Source organism: Myxine glutinosa, chromosome 6 (genome assembly GCF_964187855.1).
Source record: "Myxine glutinosa chromosome 6, kmMyxGlut1.1, whole genome shotgun sequence".
NCBI lineage: Eukaryota > Metazoa > Chordata > Myxini > Myxiniformes > Myxinidae > Myxine > Myxine glutinosa.
The window spans coordinates 152,794,284-152,816,927 of NC_136266.1; the positions used below are offsets into that span (position 1 = coordinate 152,794,284).

Sequence of the window (22,644 nt, forward strand, 5' to 3'; positions counted from 1 at the left end):
GTCAAGTAATGAGAGGGTTTTAAAAGGAATCATTTTAATTGGTCAAAGAGAGGACAAACAGATTGTGGTAAAGCACAACAACAGAAGTGAGACAAGTTTTTGGCAAGTGGAATTTTTACCAGGAAATACAGCAAAATGGAGGAACAGTAGAACGGCTGAATCGGGAAGTGGACAGACATATGCGTGGATATACTGTATATACCATCCATGTCAGGGAATAATAGGTACGTGATGCAACGAGCCGTACATCGGATGGCGTATCTTTGGCCACCACGATACCGAACACGAGGCCGTCAGTCGGTTTCACGCATGGAGGCCTGTGCGTTGTGCTCTTTGTACCGGGTGCCCTGGTCTGTCGCTCCAAACGTTGCTTGATCAGAATATGGCAAAAAAATTAACTGAAACAAACACATTTTAAAATAAAATAAAAAAGTAAAATCACACACTGAATGAGAGGATGAGTAAATAAATAAATAAGTCATTTTTAGGACACAATGATTGATCACTTTTATTGAAATCATTTTGCTTTGGTTATTGTTGGTTACTTATAAATCATTATTAATTTGTATTTTAAACCTTGACTGCATCATGTGTCCCAAATTTCCCAACCTCTCACCCCCAACCATCAGCGATTCCCTTCCCCTGTCCTTCGTTTTCTAACGCAGTCATAGTTTCACATTTGCCCCCTCAAACAGGAAATAAAAATTTAAACAAAAAAAAACAATGAGTTATTTTACCTTGTTGGAGACTTTGTATTACCTAGTCACAAAAAAAACAAAAAAAAAACAAAAAAAAACATTTCACCTGCATCGATGTACGGATAGATATGTTGCGGACAAGAAACAAGACAAAAAGCTTTTTAATATTTAACTGCTGAGGATTCAAGTTTACCGCTCTGTGCTCCCCAACGTCACCTTTACACAAACACACTAACATGCGTGTCCATTCGAAAAACAAGATGTTGGAAATTCTAAGTTCACATCACATTTGTGTTATAATGTCCATCCTTAGCACTTATAGTTCCACCTGGGGTGAGGGGAGGCGGGATAATGTACAGACGTGACAATGAACATGCCTTGAAAAACAGATCATGTTTGCCAATACTAGTCAGCTAAACGGGCCTGGGTTGAACCGAGTGTGGTGCAGACCGGTGCCTCACACCATATCTCACTTATCTCACTCCGACAGGCCCATTGTTGGTTTCCCCTAAAAACGGACTTTTTGCAACTTAAGGAACACTTCCTCATTCCTCACTTTCAGCCACCCTTATTCTCACTGGCTTGTAACATATATATATATATATATATATATATACAAACAAAACACAATGTCAGTTTGTACAGATGTCTGTCCCCCTTCATAAGGGTAGGTTTTAAAGGCCAATCTTTTAACATAATGTGTGTTCACTACGGTCCATTTTTGAGGATAAAACAAACTCGAAAAACATTTTCCATAAAAGAGTAATTATGTCTCTTCTATTGGAATTGTAGACGGTGGCTTGCAAACCGAGCCTCAAGGGCGGTGTACAGAAGTGTTAAAAAAAACAAAACAACAAATACAAGGCGCAGGGGGGTTAAATTTGCTGCACGTGATGTGCAACGCGCGCAAAGTAAAACGACTGTTCATTTATGTCCGTAGGATGTTTAATAAATAAAAAAAGACAAGCACACCTGACACTAGGCCAAGGCTTCAGACTTTGGCACACTCACGAGGCTGCACCGTCGAATAAACTGTTCCAACTCGTCATTTTTGGCGGGCTTTTTACTGGTATATATATATAAAATACTAACCAAAAAACACCGACAAGCTTTTCCAAGGCCTTGTCTAAATCTATTAAAAATCATGTAGATTTATTAAAATCCTCATCATGTTTCAGAAGAGTTTAAAAATGCTTTTAAAAATATCCCTTTAAAAGCTCGTGGAGATCAAAACATTTGAATTTGAACGTTTACTTACTTTCCAGCCTTGGTCCGCAGATTTCTTAAAAACTTACCATGAACTGAAGATAAATAGTATCATCTCATGATATTAAATGGAGCTTTCTTAAAACCTCCAAGGCCGCAACCCTTATGTACAACTTGTAACTCTCATGCAGTTATTTCATGTTAAAAGGGCCTTTTGTAACCCAAAAACCCCCCCGTGGCAGAGTAAAAATGTAATTTTCAGACGAGCAGTAGGAATAAAAATGAAAAAAATAATTAAATACACCGCGGTCAAGCATGACGAGAGGAGGTGCAAAGGTGACAAACAAAGATCGTTCAGGTAAAAACAAGTCACCTGAGGACAAAACAAGTAAATAAATGAATTAAAGAGAAAACGTTTATGATGAAAATGCTATTGTAATCGAGATAGTAAGGTCAGGTTTAAATTTGCAAAACTAGTTTAGCTTTCGAGTTAGAGATTAGTGAACTTGCTGGGGTTGGGGAAGCTGCAAAGCTGGGCTGTTCGGAAACGGCCTGCACGCACAAGATAGAGGGACAGACCCACGCACATCCGACCACAGGCCACCCACGCCTGCCACGGGTTTGATTCCCAACAAGGGCACCTCACAGCTGAAGGTGGAGGGATAGCTGGTGTGGAAAGAGAGGGTGGAGGGGGGGGGGGTAAGGTCACGAAGGGAGAGCATATATAAGGACCAAATGCACATCCATTGGTCATGAAGACAGAAGAGGGAACAGAAGGGAAGAAAAAAAGGTAACGTTTGGCGCGATCCGAGGTGGCGAATCAGGGGATGGTGGAGGCTTTTGGCATTTAGGACATTTTAAAAATGGCTCAATGGTTTGATTAAAATTGTGAAGCAAAAGGTAACTCCATAAGCCAAGTTTGAATGAGGTTTTACCTTGTGATGATGTTTCGAGTCGATGGACGTGGTTTTTATCGTGGAGTGCCGGTCGATGTCCTATTGTGCCGCAATGTGTTGATGCGTGTAAATGGAGGTTACATTTCCCACCCATGCTGTTCGTATTCCCGAATCCTGGTAAAACTGGCTGGAAGTATCGTACTGGATAGATCGGCTTTCACTCCATCGTTATAATATAATGACCATACCTCAATTATGATGGCATCATCAACCATAAATCAACCAAATGTTGTTGTGCTCCAGTTGGTGCCATTATCAAAGTTTGTTGCGGGTGGAAAACAGAAAAACCTTGACGTATCACGTGTTTGATTTGAAGATGAGGAAATTCAAGAATTGCTCAAGAATAAATAAATAAATAAAAGTAATGCGCATATTGTACCTTTAACCCAATAAGGTCGTTCTGTTCAGACTGTACGGCAGCACAATCGGTATGTGGTAGCAAATAACCAGTCTTTGCTAACTGCGCTCTAACCAACCAACTTTGCTGTTTTGAACATTTTCTTTTCAGGACGAGTGCTCCAGGATTCTTATACAATGCAAGTCAAAATGAAGAGGAAGAGCAAGCAAGAAAGTCAACGAGAACACAGCAGCACGAGCTGACCGGCCAATCATTGGTGGTGGACAGTGCAGTTATCCATAAAGTAGAAAGCACTACTAGGCCTCTCTCCAAGTGTAGTGTTTCCTACTTTATGGATAAGTGTACTGTGATCTTCAGACCCGACGACGGACACAAGCGGCAACACCCTCGGCGGAAAAGAACAACAACTCGAAGCACAAAATGTTCATTTCGAGAACTGCGAGATCCTCTTTTTATGAAGATGGTTCCCGTTGGACGTTTTGTTCCTCAATTCAGAAATTTGCTCCGAAAATGAGGTTACGGGCTCACAAAAATACCAATAGTCTACAATTACTAAGCTATACTGGCGTTAAAATCTTCTTTTTTTCGGTAAAATTAGTTCAGGTCTTGTATTTTTATTTGAATTGGTACATTTTACGATGCTTCTGAGCCGTGCAAATTGTCGAGTTCACGGTAACCGTCCATTTTGTGCCACCGCACACATCGGCCTCCACACGCTAAACGTACACGATTGGCATCCCATCCCGGCTCGAGAGGCGACATCAGTGCCATTGTGTGGGATCTGCTGGTGGCCTGAGCGGCGTCACATAATTCAGTCTCTCAAGCCTTTCCAGCTCCCAACAATCTGCTCGACTGACGCGAGCGAACGAAGCGCCCCCAATGCAACCCTCGTACGTTTACCCTTTCCCTTTTTGTTTCCAGCCGTGCACCAATCGAGTTAACCATCCGGTTATTCTATTTTACAATTTGTCTTCGTTTGTCGGTGCATCTGACTTTGAAAGATAAACATAAAATAAAATAACCACCTTTAGAGGCCATTTTTCCCCGCAAAGCGGGGGTTGGCCTTTTTCGGGAACCGTGGTTGTTGTTGTTTTTCCGTCCCCTTTTTGAAGCAATGTTTTACGGCCGGATGCCCTTCCTGACGCCAACCCTTTAACGACAAACAGGGAATTACCAGTGAACTGGTACTCAATTTGCCGACCTCGGAAGGATGACAGGCTGAGTCAACCCCCCTGGCGTTAATTCAGCGATCGACCGGGATTCGAACCCAGGATCCTTGGATCCTAAGCCGGCACCCTAACCGCTAGCCCAACACCAGGGTCTGATGCCGATGACTTTGAAAGATGCCGAAAAGAAAAACAGAAGTCTTTGTCACACTAAGAAATGTATTGGTGGTTTGTGCATTCTAGAGAAGCAGGCCTACCCTATTACGAGGAACGACTATGCTCGGTTTATTGCAGCTAAACAACGTCACATGCAAGAAACTGATGGGAATGATTGATAATTCAAAATAAAACGCATGTTTCAACCCTTAATGGTTTTGTGTGTTGTTGATTATTATGTTTTTTTGGGAATAATCATGGAATATCGTGTTTATCAAATCAAACAAAGTGCTCGATCAGCCAATGTTGCTGGAAAGATGAAGAGAATTAAAAAAAATAAAGGTTTAAAGAACTGGTTCTTTTTAATTCTGCATTTGGACAAAAAAGCAAAACAATGTACATACAAAGCAATGTATGTAAAAGCAACATTACACATCCGTGTGTTCTCTCGTTCCAGAATCAAATTTCCTCCTTCCCTACCTTATCACAGGTGTTTCTCATTCTTCACCTCATCCTTCCCAATTTTCCTTCGAGCCAGTCCTTTATCAAGCCCTTCTAAGAGGTTGCAAGAGGTACATATAGATGTCGAGGCGGTGAAGCCACACTTGCTGCACACGCCGCGTCTCGGGGTGTTCACGCCTGAAGCAGGCCGCATGTTTTGGCCAGAATGCAATGTGGCCAACACCACCCCGGGTCTCACTCTCTCGGCCGCTTTTATAAGCGCGCGGGCATGACCACGGTAAGCGGCTGGGCTGTAAGTGCACTCCGTGCTGTGAGGAAGAAGAGGAGTAGGGAACAAAAGTACAGATTGGTGGAGATTACGATGAAACAGAAAATTAAAAAAATGTGAGCCTGAACAGGAAACTAGGAAACAAATAATTAAATAAATAACTAGAGGAAGTGCCAACGACCTGACTTTAGTCAACATTTTCTCACAAAGCAGTTTTTCAAAAATTATAAGAAATACACCGATACCCTGTGGTTACCTGGTTGGTGTGGTCACTCACCAAGGCCACAGTGTTGGTACTGGTATAACCATCCGGAGGCAAAATGAATCGTGGCACGTATTGGATTTCTGAGGTTTCTGAGTGAGGTGTATATAAGATTCCGTTTCATCCACGGTATCATCGTCATCCCTCAATGTACTCTTTTCAGAGCGCCGGTGCTACTGAAGCAGTTCTTCAGCAAGTGTTATGCTGCCTGGTTTGGTTCCGCCGGTGCTGTACTTCTGCCATGTGATTTGCCATTGCCTTCCCAACATTCAATCAGGACAGGAACTTGTAATTCGTTCAGGATGCCCGGTGATAACTCACCTACTCTTTGCGAAGGACACTGTGGGATCCCTCACATCCACCAACGAATGCTAGCAGACGGGATGCTCAGTTTAACGTCCATCCGAGGGACGGCACACGCATGAATACGATTCATTGGTGATATTTGGGGGGCTTTGGGTGGAGAGGAGCAGCACCACCAGTATGGTTGTTATTTTATTATACAATAGCAAACACCACCCATCGCTTTGTTTTTCGGGATATTAAGAGGAGGGGAGAAGTGGGCAGGGGGGAGAGATGGAGGGGGGGATGGATGAGGAAAGAGGTCGCAAGTTGCAAGAGGGAGTGAGGGGAGGGGTGGGGGGGGGGGGGGGAGGAAAGAGGTCGCAAGTTGCAAGAAGGGAGAGAGGGGCCACAACTGGGATGGTAACAATAACACCCTATTATAATATGGGATGGAGAGGGGTGGCATCAACAGCAGGGTTGTTCTTTTATTATACACTAGCAAATACCAACCATCGCTTCGTTGAAGGGAATATTAAGATGAGGGGAGAAGTGGGCAAGGAGGGGGGGGGGGGGTGGGGGAGGGGTGGGGGAGAGGGGGGGAGGAAAGAGGTCGCAAGTTGCAACCAGAGAGGGGTCGCAACCGGGATGGTAACAATAACACCCTTTTATAGTATGGGATGGAGAGGGGTGGCACCAACAACACGGTTGTTCTTTTATTATATAATAGCAAACACCAACCATCGCTTCGTTGATGGGAATATTGAGGGGGAGAGGGGAAGAGGGGGAGAGGGGGTGAGGGGGAGAGGGGGAGAGGGAGAGAGAGGGGTCGTAAGTCACAAGTTTGTGTTTGCAGTTTCGCCACACCACATACACAAACAAACCTACTGATACACAAACCCTCCATTTTTTTGGTGCATCAAAAAACTTCATGGGAGTTCCCTGAATCCACTGTCAATGGTTTCATCAAAATTCGTTAATCTGTTCTCAAGTTATAATATGACAAATAAATAAACAAAAACAAACACAGCTCCTTTCATAATACAGATTTTAAAAATTAACCAATCAATATAATTATTCGTTCTTTTTTTAACCTAATTTTCATTAATTATGAAAATTAAATGAAATTAAAATGAAGAAATTAAAATTATTAATTATGAAAATTACATCATAGCTTAATAATGTTACAACATAAGATGTAGGTGATCTCTTCCAATGGGGCTTGGATTATATCTCCTCCATTCAACAAGATCATCAGGGGACGGGAAACTTATAGGGGGGAGGGGGGGGGGAGGGGGGTGGGGGGGGGGAACCTGATGGACTGCTGATGCGCTATCACATAAGCTTCCCAGAACTACGTTCCAGGTGAGCTAAAATAGTGAATAAATAAATAAACGTGAGTGATGTATAAGCACAGCCTCATTCACATCTGAAATAATAAAAAAACAATTTGGGCGGTGCATAGGCATAGAACGCTGGCTTGATTGGTCCATGCCTCAAACAAATAACAACTCTGGGTATATAATGAAGCCAAAACATTGCTATTGGTTATAATAAATCGTGCTTATGTCGCTTGGATTGTTTCATTTCCACTGGGCCATGAAGGAATGATGCTGTAGGTGGGAAGGCTTGCAGCCTGGGGCCTATACAGACTGTGTGCCTTCAAACACCTGTGACACCGAACGGATGCAACCTTTTGATATTTGATGATGCTTTTAATAGGATATTTGATGATGCTTTTAATAGGATATTTGATGATGCTTTTAATAGGATATTTGATGATGCTTTTAATAGGATATTTGATGATGCTTTTAATAGGATATTTGATGATGCTTTTAATAGGATATTTGATGATGCTTTTAAAAGGATATTTGATGATGCTTTTAATAGGATATTTGCTGATGCTTTTAATAGGATATTTGATGATGCTTTTAATAGGATATTTGATGATGCTTTTAATAGGATATTTGATGATGCTTTTAAAAGGATATTTGATGATGCTTTTAATAGGATATTTGATGATGCTTTAATAGGATATTTGATGATGCTTTTAATAGGATATTTGATGATGCTTTTATAATAGGATATTTGATGATGCTTTTAATAGGATATTTGATGATGCTTTTAATAGGATATTTGATGATGCTTTTAATAGGATATTTGATGATGCTTTTAATAGGATATTTGATGATGCTTTTAATAGGATATTTGATGATGCTTTTAATAGGATATTTGATGATGCTTTTAAAAGGATATTTGATGATGCTTTTAATAGGATATTTGATGATGCTTTTAATAGGATATTTGATGATGCTTTTAATAGGATATTTGATGATGCTTTTAATAGGATATTTGATGATGCTTTTAATAGGATATTTGATGATGCTTTTAATAGGATATTTGATGATGCTTTTAATAGGATATTTGATGATGCTTTTAATAGGATATTTGATGATGCTTTTAATAGGATATTTGATGATGCTTTTAATAGGATATTTGATGATGCTTTTAATAGGATATTTGATGATGCTTTTAATAGGATATTTGATGATGCTTTTAATAGGATATTTGATGATGCTTTTAATAGGATATTTGATGATGCTTTTAATAGGATATTTGATGATGCTTTTAATAGGATATTTGATGATGCTTTTAATAGGATATTTGATGATGCTTTTAATAGGATATTTGATGATGCTTTTAATAGGATATTTGGGGGGGGGTGGGCGGAGGGGGAGGGTAGTTAATAGTTTCAGAACACACATCTTCATTTCGTACAGAATGGAAGATGTTTTATCATCATTAGATTATTATTTGCCTTGACGTGCATAATTTCCAGATCCTTCCCAGAACCTAAATCTTTAAGACTTTCCCAACGGGGAAAGGGGGTTTCCATGCTTTTCACAGACTTTCAATAACCTTTCACCCGAGAAGCCAAACAATCAAAGTGAAGAACATAAATTATGACATTGGGTCATACTATTGTTACTTGATAAAACCATACCTGAAATAGTCCAGTTGTTTGAAATGTGCGTACATCACTATTTCTTTCTCGTAGCTGTACAGGAGGGGTTTGCAGCGTGGAACAGATCCATCTGTGTGCACAAACAAATCAAATTTGGGCACTCTTACCAGATGCGTATGAGGGCATACTTGGTATAACCCTCCTTAACAGATGCGTACGAGGGCATACTTGGTATAACCCTCCTAAACAGATGCATAGGAGGGCATACTTGGTATAACCCTTCTTCACAAATGCGTACGAGGGCATACTTGGTGTAACCCTCCTTAACAGATGCATAAGAGGACATACTTGACATAACCCTCCTTAACAGATGCGTACGAGGGCATACTTGGTGTAACCCTTCTTCACAAATGCGTACGAGGGCCTACTTGGTATAACCCTCCTTAACAGATGCATAAGAGGGCATATTTGGTATAACCCTTCTTCACAAATGCATACGAGGGCATACTTGGTGTAACCCTCCTAAACAGATGCATAAGAGGGCATACTTGACATAACCCTTCTTCACAAATGCGTACGAGGGCATACTTGGTATAACCCTCCTTAACAGATGCGTAGGAGGGCATACTTGGTATAACCCTTCTTCACAAATGCGTACGAGGCCATACTTGGTGTAACCCTCCTTAACAGAGGCATAAGAGGACATACTTGACATAACCCTCCTTAACAGATGCGTACGAGGGCATATTTGGTGTAACCCTTCTTCACAAATGCGTACGAGGGCCTACTTGGTATAACCCTCCGTGACAGATGTGTAGGAGGGCATATTTGGTATAACCCTTCTTCACAAATGCGTACGAGGGCATACTTGGTGTAACCCTCCTTCACAGATGCATAAGAGGGCATACTTGACATAACCCTCCTTAACAGATGCGTACGAGGGCATACTTGGTATAACCCTTCTTCACAAATGCGTACGAGGGCATACTTGGTATAACCCTCCGTAACAGATGCGTACGAGGGCATACTTGGTATAACCCTCCTTAACAGATGCGTACGAGGGCATACTTGGTATAACCCTCCGTAACATATGCGTATGAGGGCATACTTGGTATAACCCTCCTTAACAGATGCGTTCGAGGGCATACTTGGTATAACCCTCCTTAACAGATGCGGAGGAGGGCATACTTGGTATAACCCTCCTTAACAGATGCCTACGAGGGCATACTTGGTATAACCCTCCTTAACAGATGCGTACGAGGGCATACTTGGTGTAACCCTCCTTAACAGATGCATAAGAGGGCATACTTGACATAACCCTCCTTAACAGATGTGTACGAGGGCATACTTGGTAAAACCCTCCTAAACAGATGCCTACGAGGGCATACTTGGTATAACCCTTCTTCACAAATGCGTACGAGGGCATACTTGGTATAACCCTCCTTAACAGATGCATAGGAGGGCATACTTGGTATAACCCTTCTTCACAAATGCGTATGAGGGCATACTTGGTATAACCCTCCGTGACAGATGCGTAGGAGGGCATACTTGGTCCAACCCTTCTTCACAAATGCGTACGAGGGCATACTTGGTGTAACCCTCCTTAACAGATGCATAAGAGGGCATACTTGACATAACCCTCCTTAACAGATGCGTACGAGGGCATATTTGGTATAACCCTTCTTCACAGATGCGTACGAGGGCATACTTGGTATAACCCTCCTTAACAGATGCGGAGGAGGGCATACTTGGTATAACCCTCCTTAACAGATGCGGAGGAGGGCATACTTGGTATAACCCTCCTTAACAGATGCGGAGGAGGGCATACTTGGTATAACCCTCCTTGACAGATGCGTACGAGGGCATACTTGGTATAACCCTCCTTAACAGATGCGTACTAGGGCATACTTGGTATAACCCTTCCTAACAGAGTGTGATATTTGATGATGTATGTTGGGATTTCTACAGAATTCAGAAAAGACAGATTTGATAACGGGGTGCCAGACCAGAGAGGAGATAGTACTGTTCTCCAATCAGCTATAGACAAAGGACCCTTTGATAATAACAAACATAACATGACCTAACTAGGGTACTACAACTACTACCAAAACATAGACTGTTCTGCATCTTGAAAAAGGTTGCAGCTCTAAGTCATCTTCATTGCGTAGACACATGCACACTGTTTGAATCCATAAAGTAGCCACAACAAAACTGCTCCACCAACATCAACACTCGCACATTAACGGAGATTCCGACCTTGTCCTGCAGTGCGTGCGTGAAGACCACGAGATAGACGCGCCACGTCTCCGCGAAGCACGTTCAGTAGCACCGTCTCTGCCATGTCGTCCGCATTGTGACCCGTTGCAAGCACAGCCACACTTTCTTGCCCACTCGTTGCACGGTCTCCACTGTCACTGCACTCCCCTTCAATCCCTCCCTCTACTATTTGCTTTTCTTTAGCCACCTGGATTTCCTCTTTGTCCTCATTGTTTTTGACTCTTTCCGAGTAACAGTCTTTGCCCCTTTTTGAGTGTTCCTGTGTACCAGTCTCCCTATTATCAAAACTACCCAATTCCCTCGCCCCCCTTTCCAACGCCCCCCGCCTTAACACACCACAGTAAGTGCAGTTTCCACGGCGACCAATCTGTGAAAACATGAGAAAAGCACAAACACGAGAAGCAGAAAAAAGACAAATTTCTATTAAACTTCATCCCATAAAACAACAATCGAAACAAAGAAGGATTCCTACTCTTGTGCAAATCGAAGCAATATTTTACCACCAGGAGCATATCATTTTGCCAGATAATTGTCCATTGTTCAATACAGTGTTCTTCAAAAGGCCTAAAAGGAAAATAGCCATCATAGCCTGACCAATTACCCCAAAACAATTACTGGACTCTCCTTTGAATACATTTAATTATAGGAATATTAAATTATAGGGTTAGCATTATTGGCCGAGGGTGCGGCTGTGCTGCTGACGCAGGGCCCTCTGCTGGCGAGGGCAGGAATTTGGAATTTGTTCACGGTGTCGGTGATAGCTCACCGACTCTTCACGAAGGACACCATGGGATCTTTAACGTCCACAAACGAATGCTGCCAGATGGGACGTCCAATTTAATGCCCATCCGGGGAACGGCACACACATTGATAAATCACCGTGCATGTGAAACACGGGATGACAGTTTATAGCCGAGTCGGGATTCAAACCCAGAATAGACCGCTTAGAGACGAGTGTGCGTACCTGCAGCCCATCCTGACAGCCAAAATGAATGTTGTTATCCAAGGTTACCAAAGTGTCAACGTTTATGTCCCATTCTCTGTTGGACCTGTTTCGGTTCTGTTCACAGATCTTAGGTCAAACTATAGAACATTTCCATTTCCTTCATCCCATTCATAATCATGATTTTGTGTACATTGTGATGTACGATAATGGAGCTGACTCCAAAAATAGTCCTATATGGAATGGGTCATTCTTGACAATTTCAATATCAACTAGAACGGCACTCGGTGGAGCGCATACCTCCGCCAGGCTCAACAGTTTATGTTTTGTATGAACAGTTTATGTTTTGTATCCCACTGATTGGCTGGATCTGGATTCGGACCTGAACCAAAACCTAATCGGCTTGTTCTTGTCACCTCACCAAATCGTCCATAACTTTTTAAAACATCATGTTATATGTCGAGTTTCGCCCAATCTCTCAATGGTGAAGAATCACTTTAAAAATTCTACAAGCCGGAACCCGAATCCGGATCCGGATCGTCACCAAAATCGAATCATTTCATCCTTGTCTCATACAGTACCTCTCCATCAAATTTCGTCCGAATCTGCCCACAACTTTGAGATATCTTGTTCACAAACAGACAGACAGACAAACAAACAGACAGACAGGGGTGAAAACATAACCCCCATCCACCTTAGGTGGCAGAGGTAACAACTTTGAATAGGCCCTTTTATGTAGTCGAGGCCATTGCTTCTACTGTCTAGAATATGACAGTTTTTAAAATCCCTGTCTATTTGCTTAAGCTTGTGGTGATGGATGGTGGTGGTGGTGGTGGTGGTGGTGGTGGAGAACACACTTTTGACAGAGGATTGCGGTGCTTAGGACGAGTTGTGAATGTTTCTGTTGCTAATAAACAACCTTGCGCACATCACCACTCCATCGCATGGTACATACATTTCTGTTGCGAAGTCAAGGGAATTTGTGAGTTGGGTTCCAGGAATTTTTTTATCACGACACAAAATACATTAAATATCCGTAAATGGTATAAATTTGAAATAATTTTTTAACAAACAATTTATTATTGCACTCCCCAATCACATTGGAGCTGCGTTCTCTGTTCGGATCGTCATCATCACCAATTCCCACAGTCACTTTGGAACTCGGCGTCACAAAGTATCATACATATCGGTGTATATACGGCCTGTACTGCATGTAAGCGGTGGGATTATACACCGGTATTTCCAGTACGGCTTATACTGTAGCATAATTAAAACCAGGAAAACTTTAGTTTTGTACTAAATTATGGGTTTTAAGGTGTTTTGATGCAGACGAGCATGCAGAAGTTATCACCTATACATGACGTTATAACGGAACGTCGCACGACCTGAAACGAGTATTTTCCCTAATTCGTCGGCGACATACCAAAATAACGTTAACCGGGACGACGTTACGCGAGGACTTGCTGTACTTCATATCCATCGACCAGATTCATCCAGTAGCTTTCTGCACTTGCAGCGTATCCCGTTACGGAAGATTGCAGCAGTATGAAATCCGCTCAAATAATTCAAGTGAAAATTTGTTAAAAGAGAAGACTACGTGAGGAAATTTCACACAATAGAGTGCTGGTATTTTATTATATTGCTAGAAGCGATTTTTAAAAGGTTGTCAAACCCATATTTGCAAATGTGATGAAATTCCACCGCATCACATCACCTCAACCTTCCAACTTGTCCTCGCCATCAATACTCTTCTTTATTTCCAGTCTCTCGATCATTATCAAATTTCCTTTTAAATTTCTCTCCCGTTATCACTGCCATTACCTTTCTCGGCAGGCCGTTCCTGATACTGTATCAACTACTCTTAGTTTATCCAAAAATAAATAAACTCGAGAGTTACTAGAACACCTTAACCCACGCAGTCTTGAGAGCAAAGGACATGGGCGGGGTCAGCGAGCGGCAAATTTGATTGGTCGTGATGATGGAATATTTTGTCCAAGTACTGCTAAACAGAAGGGGTTTGAAAGTGTCAACAAGCGTTACGCCTAGGTCCCCCGTCGGTGAAGTGATGAGTTGACAAAGTGGAAGACGCAAGGCGGCCATCTTGGATTTTGACGTGGTGACCCAATTTTCAATAGCGTTCTCCCTTATGCGTAGATACACCCACACACCAAATTAGAAGTTGGTAGTTCGTTTATTTTTCAAGATATTTCGCTCACAAGGTTCAGACAGATATATGGTGGCGGCCATCTTGGATTTTGACATGGCGACCCAATTTTCAATAGTGTTCTTCCTTATGCGTAGATACACACACCAGATTAGAAGTTAGTAGTTCGTTTATTTTTCAAGATATTTCGCTCACAAGGTTCAGACATATATATGGTGGCGGCCATCTTGGATTTTGACGTGGCGACCCAATTTTCAATGGCGTTCTTCCTTATGCCTAGATACACCCACACACCAGATTAGAAGTTGGTACTTTGCTTATTTTTCAAGATATTCCACTCAGGAGGTTCAGACATACATGGCGGCGGCCATCTTGGATTTTGACGTGGGTTGCACCCACACACCAAATTAGAATTTGGTCCTTCGCTTATGCACGCACGCCCGCACGCCTGCACGCACAGCCGGACGAACGGATGCACGTACGGACGGACACATGGACGGAGGGGAAAACCATAGTCCCCCTTTCGCTCCACGGTGCGACGGGGGACAACAAGGCAATTTGTGTTCCCCAGACTTCAAGTATATAATTCCATTGAAATAAATAAAAGATTTTAGAGGTTACTGAATTTTACCGCCATTGATGCAGCGTTTGTTTTTACATCACTCTATCTCGTACGTTACATTCGTTCTTCGTGCCTGTTGTTTGTGTCCTTTATGGCGTCCTTAAAAACAGTGAATTTACTATTTGGAATGATTTTCAAATTTTGTTTGACCCGTTTGTTTTCCGATTCTTGTTCAAAATATAACATTCAATTGAAATTCAGTTGTTCCTCAATCACAAACTAATGTTTGTGAACAGACAGACAGACAAAGTGAACCAATCGCAGAACCACACTTTTCGCTTTGCGCACGTGGGGTTATAAGAAGTCATCTCATTTCTGTTCTTCTTCCACATTTTTCATTTGACATCTGTTCTCCCTTGTCCTATCACATTCAAACACCAAAAAAAGAAAATGGAATTTAGATATTTTTTGAAAACTACTTCAGATCTAATTTAGATTTCTACTGGACAAATAATAGCTAAGTCACTCTCTGCGGATGTGGAAATGATTAGACTCTGTTCTAATAAAGGGGACATGTCCTTTTCCTCAAAAATCCCATAGTCTCATCCAATCGCTCCGGAATGGCCGTTAAACAAACTCGCCTATCTAGTTTCTTGGTCATCCACTGGAAGAAGATCAGTCTCTTGAACTTATTGGACTCAACGAGCCATGGCCTTTTCTTGGCTAAACACATGGCAAAACTGGTTTCCGAAGCTAGGTGCAGTCTGGGCATCCTCCGCCAATCCAAGTCTTTCCTTGGATAACCAGAGCAGCTGCGAGTATACAAGGCCTTCTTCCATAGTTCAATGGAGTCCTGCTCTTTGCTATGGGATAGCACCCCATCATCACATCTGTCTCTCCTGGATTCTGTATAATCTAAAGTTCTCAACATCATTTGAATATCTTGTGATGAGGCTCAAGGTCCGTTGCCCTCACAATTCAGGCACATCGGTGGTCTCTGTCTTCTACCATCTATTTTACAACATTACTCCCTCTGCTCTCTGTCCTCCGACCCTCCCCAGAAACTGCAGAATGCACGCGTTCTTCCCGTAACCCCTTCCTTGTTGAACTTCCAAAATCCAGGCCGACTGCACACCTCAACTTATTTATTCATCCCTTCTCCGATCTATGGAGCCATCTTTCAGAGAGTGTTCCATCTCACTCTGCCCTCCAGGGCTTCGAACAAGCAGTGCAGTCACATCTCGTGTCATCCCCGATTCTGTCCCATTATCTTTATCAACCCCATTAAACCTTACCTAACCCAACCCAACTAACGTACTTGCTAATTTCAGGGTTTCCTCCGCTCATCCTGTTCATGCATTCCCTTGACGTTTGTCCCACTGTCAGTTGTACCTACCTTGCTCTTTCATGAGCTTTGCTCATGAAAAGCTTCGCTCATGAAAAGCTTCGCTCATGAAAAGAGGACGAAAAACGCCTCTTTTGTTTCTCCACTTTACTAAATAATCCTAACATTTTCTATCATATCTCCACATAAGAAACTTTCTCCAAGAAAGCTGTCCTACTCTTTGTGGGAAGGAGAGGGGGCAGAAACAAAGTAGGTGGAGCAACAACACCTGTTGTACTATCTTGTCCATTGTCCAACCATAGAGGTCTTGGTAAGAGATGATTCGCAAAGGCAAGCCATGACGCTGTTGTTCGCGACATACGGCGGCCAGCGACGCATCCCTGTAACCAGATATCCCTTCATCCACCGACAGCAGTGACAGATGGACACGGTAGTTGCAGCGCTCATTCAGCTCCTGGGGAGGTGGACACATGAAAGGCAATTTGTCGTACATGGAAACACAACATTGAGAAGAACACCATCCTAGCTTCTGTAGGCTCATCCAATTATAATTGCATGTCACCAACATGAAAATCTTCAAAGATTAGTTAGGATGATATTCCACAACATTGTCATCTCAGATCCACAACGCCGAGTAAAGTCACAGCATCCATCGAGTCTGTTTGTACTTGGAACCAATTTGTACATTCTCAATGCATTTTGCCAGTGGAGAAGTGGCGTTCCATAATTACTTTCCTCTAGGTTGGCGAATGCAATGGACTTGTCTGCTTCTCTTCCAATCATTCTTGTCATGATGAAAGACCTCTATATGGAAGAGCTATGAGCGAGAGCTTCACACAAACATGATGAGTCAAACCCCCTCGCTTGGGTATGTTATCCGGGTACACGTTGCGAGCAAGATGGCCAACTCTGCGCCGTTATTGCGGCATTTTGAGGCACACTTAAACACGTCTTATCAAAGCAAAACTGCCATTGCGATGCTGATGCCTCTTCTTGCTAGCAGTGGCTCCGTTGGTAGATATTGTGACGGTTGTGACCCTGTGAGGACTTTGTGCGATGCTGATGCCTCTTCTTGCTAGCAGTGGCTCTGTTGGTAGATATTGTGACGGTTGTGACCCTGTGAGGACTTTGTGCGATGCTGATGCCTCTTCTTGCTAGCAGTGGCTCCGTTGGTAGATATTGTGACGGTTGTGACCCTGTGAGGACTTTGTGCGATGCTGATGCCTGTTCTTGCTAGCAGTGGCTCCGTTGGTAGATATTGTGATGGTTGTGACCCTGTGAGGACTTCATACGATGCTAGTGCCTGTTCTTGCTAGCAGTGGCTCCGTTGGTAGATATTGTGACGGTTGTGACCCTGTGAGGATTTCGTGCGATGCTAGTGCCTGTTCTTGCTAGCAGTGGCTCTGTTGGTAGATATTGTGACAGTTGTGACCCTGTGAGGACTTTGTGCGATGCTAGTGCCTCTTCTTGCTAGCAGTGGCTCCGTTGGTAGATATTGTGACGGTTGTGACCCTGTGAGGACTTCATACGATGCTAGTGCCTGTTCTTGCTAGCAGTGGCTCCGTTGGTAGATATTGTGACGGTTGTGACCCTGTGAGGACTTTGTGCCATGCTAGTGCCTGTTCTTGCTAGCAGTGGCTCTGTTGGTAGATATTGTGACAGTTGTGACCCTGTGAGGATTTCGTGCGATGCTGATGCCTCTTCTTGCTAGCAGTGGCTCCGTTGGTAGATATTGTGACGGTTGTGACCCTGTGAGGATTTCGTGCGATGCTGATGCCTCTTCTTGCTAGCAGTGGCTCCGTTGGTAGATATTGTGACGGTTGTGACCCTGTGAGGACTTTGTGCGATGCTAGTGCCTGTTCTTGCTAGCAGTGGCTCTGTTGGTAGATATTGTGACGGTTGTGACCCTGTGAGGACTTCGTGCAATGCTAGTGCCTGTTCTTGCTAGCAGTGGCTCCGTTGGTAGATATTGTGATGGTTGTGACCCTGTGAGGACTTCGTGCAATGCTAGTGCCTCTTCTTGCTAGCAGTGGCTCCGTTGGTAGATATTGTGACGGTTGTGACCCTGTGAGGACCGTGTGATGCTGGTGGTGCCTCTTCTTGCAAGCAGCGGCTCCGTTGGTAGATATTGTGACGGTTGTGACCCTGTGAGGACTTCGTGCACATCCCGGGGTAATAAAGCACATACACGTAGGATTAAAGTTAGTTATATCATAGTATTCTATTATGCAATGAAGTTATATCTTGTACTTGGGGATATATATGCATTGTGAATGGGAGTTGGCACAATGTGTGGGGGGAAGGGATACTCTAGTTTCAGGGGGGGGGGGGGGAGGGAGGGGTTGGGGGAAAGGGTGGTACTCCGCTAGTTTCATGGGTGGTGGGATACCCCGCTAGTCTCCGGGTGTGGGAGTTACTCCACTAGTGTCGGAGCGGGGGGACTCTGCCAGTTTCGGCGCGGGGGGATTCCGCCAGTTTCGGCGCGAGGCGACTCCGCCAGTTTCGGCGCGAGGCGACTCCGCCTGTTTCGGCGTGAGGCGACTCCGCCAGTTTCGGCGCGAGGCGACTCCGCCTGTTTCGGCGTGAGGCGACTCCGCCTGTTTCGGCGTGAGGCGACTCCGCCTGTTTCGGCGCGAGGCGACTCCGCCTGTTTCGGCGCGAGGCGACTCCGCCAGTTTCGGCGCGAGGCGACTCTGCCAGTTTCGGCGCGGGGGGATTCCGCCAGTTTCGGCGCGAGGCGACTCTGCCAGTTTCGGCGCGGGGGAATTCCGCCAGTTTCGGCGCGAGGCGACTCTGCCAGTTTCGGCGCGAGGCGACTCTGCCAGTTTCGGCACGAGGCGACTCTGCCAGTTTCGGCACGAGGCGACTCTGCCAGTTTCGGCACGAGGCGACTCTGCCAGTTTCGGCACGAGGCGACTCTGCCAGTTTCGGCACGAGGCGACTCTGCCAGTTTCGGCACGAGGCGACTCTGCCAGTTTCGGCACGAGGCGACTCTGCCAGTTTCGGCACGAGGCGACTCTGCCAGTTTCGGCACGAGGCGACTCTGCCAGTTTCGGCACGAGGCGACTCTGCCAGTTTCGGCACGAGGCGACTCTGCCAGTTTCGGCACGAGGCGACTCTGCCAGTTTCGGCACGAGGCGACTCTGCCAGTTTCGGCACGAGGCGACTCTGCCAGTTTCGGCACGAGGCGACTCTGCCAGTTTCGGCACGAGGCGACTCTGCCAGTTTCGGCACGAGGCGACTCTGCCAGTTTCGGCACGAGGCGACTCTGCCAGTTTCGGCACGAGGCGACTCTGCCAGTTTCGGCACGAGGCGACTCTGCCAGTTTCGGCGCGAGGCGACTCTGCCAGTTTCGGCGCGAGGCGACTGTGCCTGTTTCGGCGTGAGGCGACTGCCAGTTTCGGCGCGAGGCGACTCTGCCAGTTTCGGTGCGAGGCGACTCTGCCAGTTTCGGCGCGGGGGGATTCCGCCAGTTTCGGCGCGAGGCGACTCTGCCAGTTTCGGCGCGAGGGGACTCCGCTAGTTTCTGGGTGGGGGGGGGGGACTCCCTTAATTTCTCGGTGGGGGGGACTCTGCCAGTTTCGGCGCGAGGCGACTCTGCCAGTTTCGGCGCGAGGCGACTCTGCCTGTTTCGGTGTGAGGCGACTCTGCCAGTTTCGGCGCGAGGCGAGTCTGCCAGTTTCGGCGCGAGGCGACTCTGCCAGTTTCGGCGCGAGGGGACTCCGCTAGTTTCTGGGTGGGGGGGGGACTCCCTTAATTTCTCGGTGGGGGGGACTCTGCTAGTTTCGGCGCAAGGCGACTCTGCCAATTTCGGCGCGGGGGGACTCCGCTAGTTTCTGGGTGGGGGTGGGGGGGGGGGACTCCCTTAATTTCTCGGTGGGGGGGACTCTGCTAGTTTCTGGGGGGGGGGGGGGGGGTTGTTGGTATTGTTGTATTTTGGCATTTCAAAAAAGTGGAATTGGGGTGAAATTATTGGGGGTAGAAAAGATCAAGGTTTTGGATTGGGGAAGATAAGAGATGGTGGTGAACAGCCGTTTTAAAGACCTGGAGGGTGGAGTGGGATTGATAAATCAATATGTGGCCAATAATAAATGATCCTGAAATAAATAGAAACCAAGGCGCAGATAGACCCGTGCTGTGCCAGCTTATGGTTGTTTGTCCGTGCTCTGTCGTTGGTTTGTCCGTGCTCTGTCCATTTAAGTGCTGAATATCAAGCTAGGAAGCAACACGAACCATTTTTAGTCTTTGCTATGACTGGGTCGGTCGGGGTTCGAACCGCCGACCTCTCTTGCTCGAACAGATGCCGAACCATGCAGACAACTGACAATCTCAGTTTGTAACTCAATCTTCTTTCATGACTCTTGTATTTCACGTAATGCTGTGCCTATGACGTAAATAATTTGATACATTAGTATTACTGCATTTGGATATTTTATGAGTAAATACGTTTACCATTAATGTGTACTCTTCCTCTTCGTGCTTCTCGCGTACCTTGAGTAGTCTAAATCAGCTGAGCTGGTCTTCCCCACCTCTTAGTTTGTCACGTATTATTCAAGCTTGTACTACGAAAGTATTTAGCACCGAGTGTGTAAAATGAAGGTTATGTCAATTAATAAATATAAGTTTCGATATTTGTGAGAAACAAGTAACAACATCAAAGAACACGAAACCTTGAGCACGTGGGCTAAAACGGCAGAGTCTTTGCCTCCTGAGGCGCCGATGGCGACTCGTTCCCCAGGTAGAAACAGCCGTCCTCGCTGCACCGCTGCGTCGACTTCGCTTTCGAACACAAAGAAGAAGCACGGACGGCACAATGCGGCCCCGGTGAGCGGCCGACGCAGCACAGCTCGCCGCTCAGTACACCGGGTGCAGCGCATGGCGTAGCCGGGCCGGGTCCGGGTGTGATGAGCGGCGTCACGCACACGTGTGTGTGTGTGTGTGTGTGTGTGTGTGTGTGTATATGATATCGGAGAATTCCGTGATGCACTTTCGTACAATTACACGCAAAATGAACACTTGGAGGTCAACACTGTCAACAGCAAGCCGATTGGATTTTGGTTCCGGTCCGAATCCAGACCCGATCTATCATTGATTTTGAATACAAACCGTGACGGTTCAGCCTGGCGGAGGGGATGCTCTCTACCGGAGGGGATGTTCCTTATTTTATTCCTTTTACCACTCTGTTTTGTACGAAGATCACGTCGATTTAATATAGTATGTTTTACCTGCGACATGTCGCAGGCATTGAGCTCTGTAATATGGAATGGAGGAACAACCTACTGACCGATTACGGTGCATTTTCTGATGAGGCCACGCGGCCGCCATATTGGGACTCCTTACCGACCGGAAGTTCCATAGTAAACAACGTGGAAAAATCAAATTAGCGGGTTTTTTAATAAACGGAGTTTTTATGTTTAATAGCGGTTTTAATGTTGTGGTGAGTACAAAAATGGCGGCCAGTGACCCCGTTTTTTCAGCAAACCAGTGATATATTTAGATCAGTGGTCGCAGGTCTCCAAGAGGTTTTGTTGCGTTTTGAAATGTGCACCCATTGGTCGGAGAGCTGTCGGACCCACCCACATTTGTCGCTTGACTCCACCCACCATAACATCCAAATATGGCTGCCATCTTGGTTTTCTGGTGGGCCCACTGATCTCTATACTCACTCGATAGGAGGGGAAGCTCATTTTTTGAAGCCATTTGTCCGCCATCTTTGCTACCCCATTGACGAATGAATGGAACTGTTCATAACTAAGGTGAATTCCACTTACTGATGAAATGCGATTCCTCTTCTTTGATCACGACCGTCGTTAATATGACCCTACTGCAAAGCCGCAATGAGCCGGCGAAGCCAAAGCCTCTATTGAACTTTTTCGCAATTGTTTATGCATACTTCCGCATCCGCAAGATGGCGGCCTCCATGGAGCGATTTGGTGTGTCAAAGCTTCGAAATTCTCAAAGGATCCAGCAAAATTTGGCTTTTCAACATAATACGTACGCGTTCATTCACAACACCGGCTTCGCCGGCTACTAGTACCCGACTGCAAAGCCGCAATGAGCCGGCGAAGCCAAAGCCTCCTGCCACTATTTTACCCATCACGATGGCATCAGTAGGTTAGGTAGTTGATAGTAGGTCGGTGTAGGTACCGTACCTGGTAAGACTTGGTAAAAAGAAGAGCAGACAGTCCTCCCCAATACCTACATACAATAAATGTCACAAGAAGCTTTCGGAAGTAACTATACGATGTGCTAGCTTAAGGCCTATTTTAAGAAATTTTAACTGGGCTTAACATACGTTTTCACAGTATGTGTGTCGTCTTCTAACTTCAGTCGCTGTCAGCGCTGGTTCTCTCCGGGCACTGCGGCTTCCTCCACCAGAAGAAGTTAGCTTGCAGTAAGATCAGTGCCGACAGATCAGACGATAGCGCCATTTCAACGGCAATGTGTGACTGTCGCTAATCAAACCCAGCTTTCTTTCTTTATGTAAACCGCTTATACCGTATTTCTGGCCGTGAAAAACTATCCCCTACGGCCACGAGATTTCTAAAAAATAATTCTTCGTCAATTTTAGAAT

General features: G+C 44.9%; 1 protein-coding gene and 1 long non-coding RNA gene across 4 annotated transcripts; one reads left to right on the forward strand and one right to left on the reverse strand.

Annotated features, from left to right (window-relative positions):
• Positions 1–295: 295 nt before the first annotated feature.
• Positions 296–21,172, reverse strand: CTU1 (cytosolic thiouridylase subunit 1). Of its 3 annotated transcripts, none has more exons than XM_068118743.2 (6): positions 20,741–20,994; positions 16,339–16,524; positions 11,036–11,423; positions 8,819–8,909; positions 5,021–5,310; positions 296–398 (listed from the first exon to the last, which is right to left on the reverse strand). In XM_068118743.2, the coding sequence occupies exons 1-5, from the start codon at positions 20,945–20,947 to the stop codon at positions 5,025–5,027; spliced, it is 1,158 nt and encodes a 385-aa protein (XP_067974844.1). In that variant the 5' UTR covers positions 20,948–20,994; the 3' UTR covers positions 296–398; positions 5,021–5,024. The 3 variants fall into 3 exon arrangements, with proteins under 3 accessions (XP_067974844.1, XP_067974845.1, XP_067974843.1); XM_068118744.2 differs by lacking the exon at positions 296–398 and adding an exon at positions 2,447–2,570; XM_068118742.2 differs by lacking the exon at positions 296–398 and having other exon boundaries at positions 4,878–5,310; positions 20,741–21,172.
• LOC144892682 (uncharacterized) lies at positions 2,549–4,753 on the forward strand. The gene is made up of 2 exons (XR_013623892.1): positions 2,549–2,694; positions 3,369–4,753. It is a non-coding gene; the product is annotated as an uncharacterized LOC144892682 (long non-coding RNA).
• Positions 21,173–22,644: the final 1,472 nt, after the last annotated feature.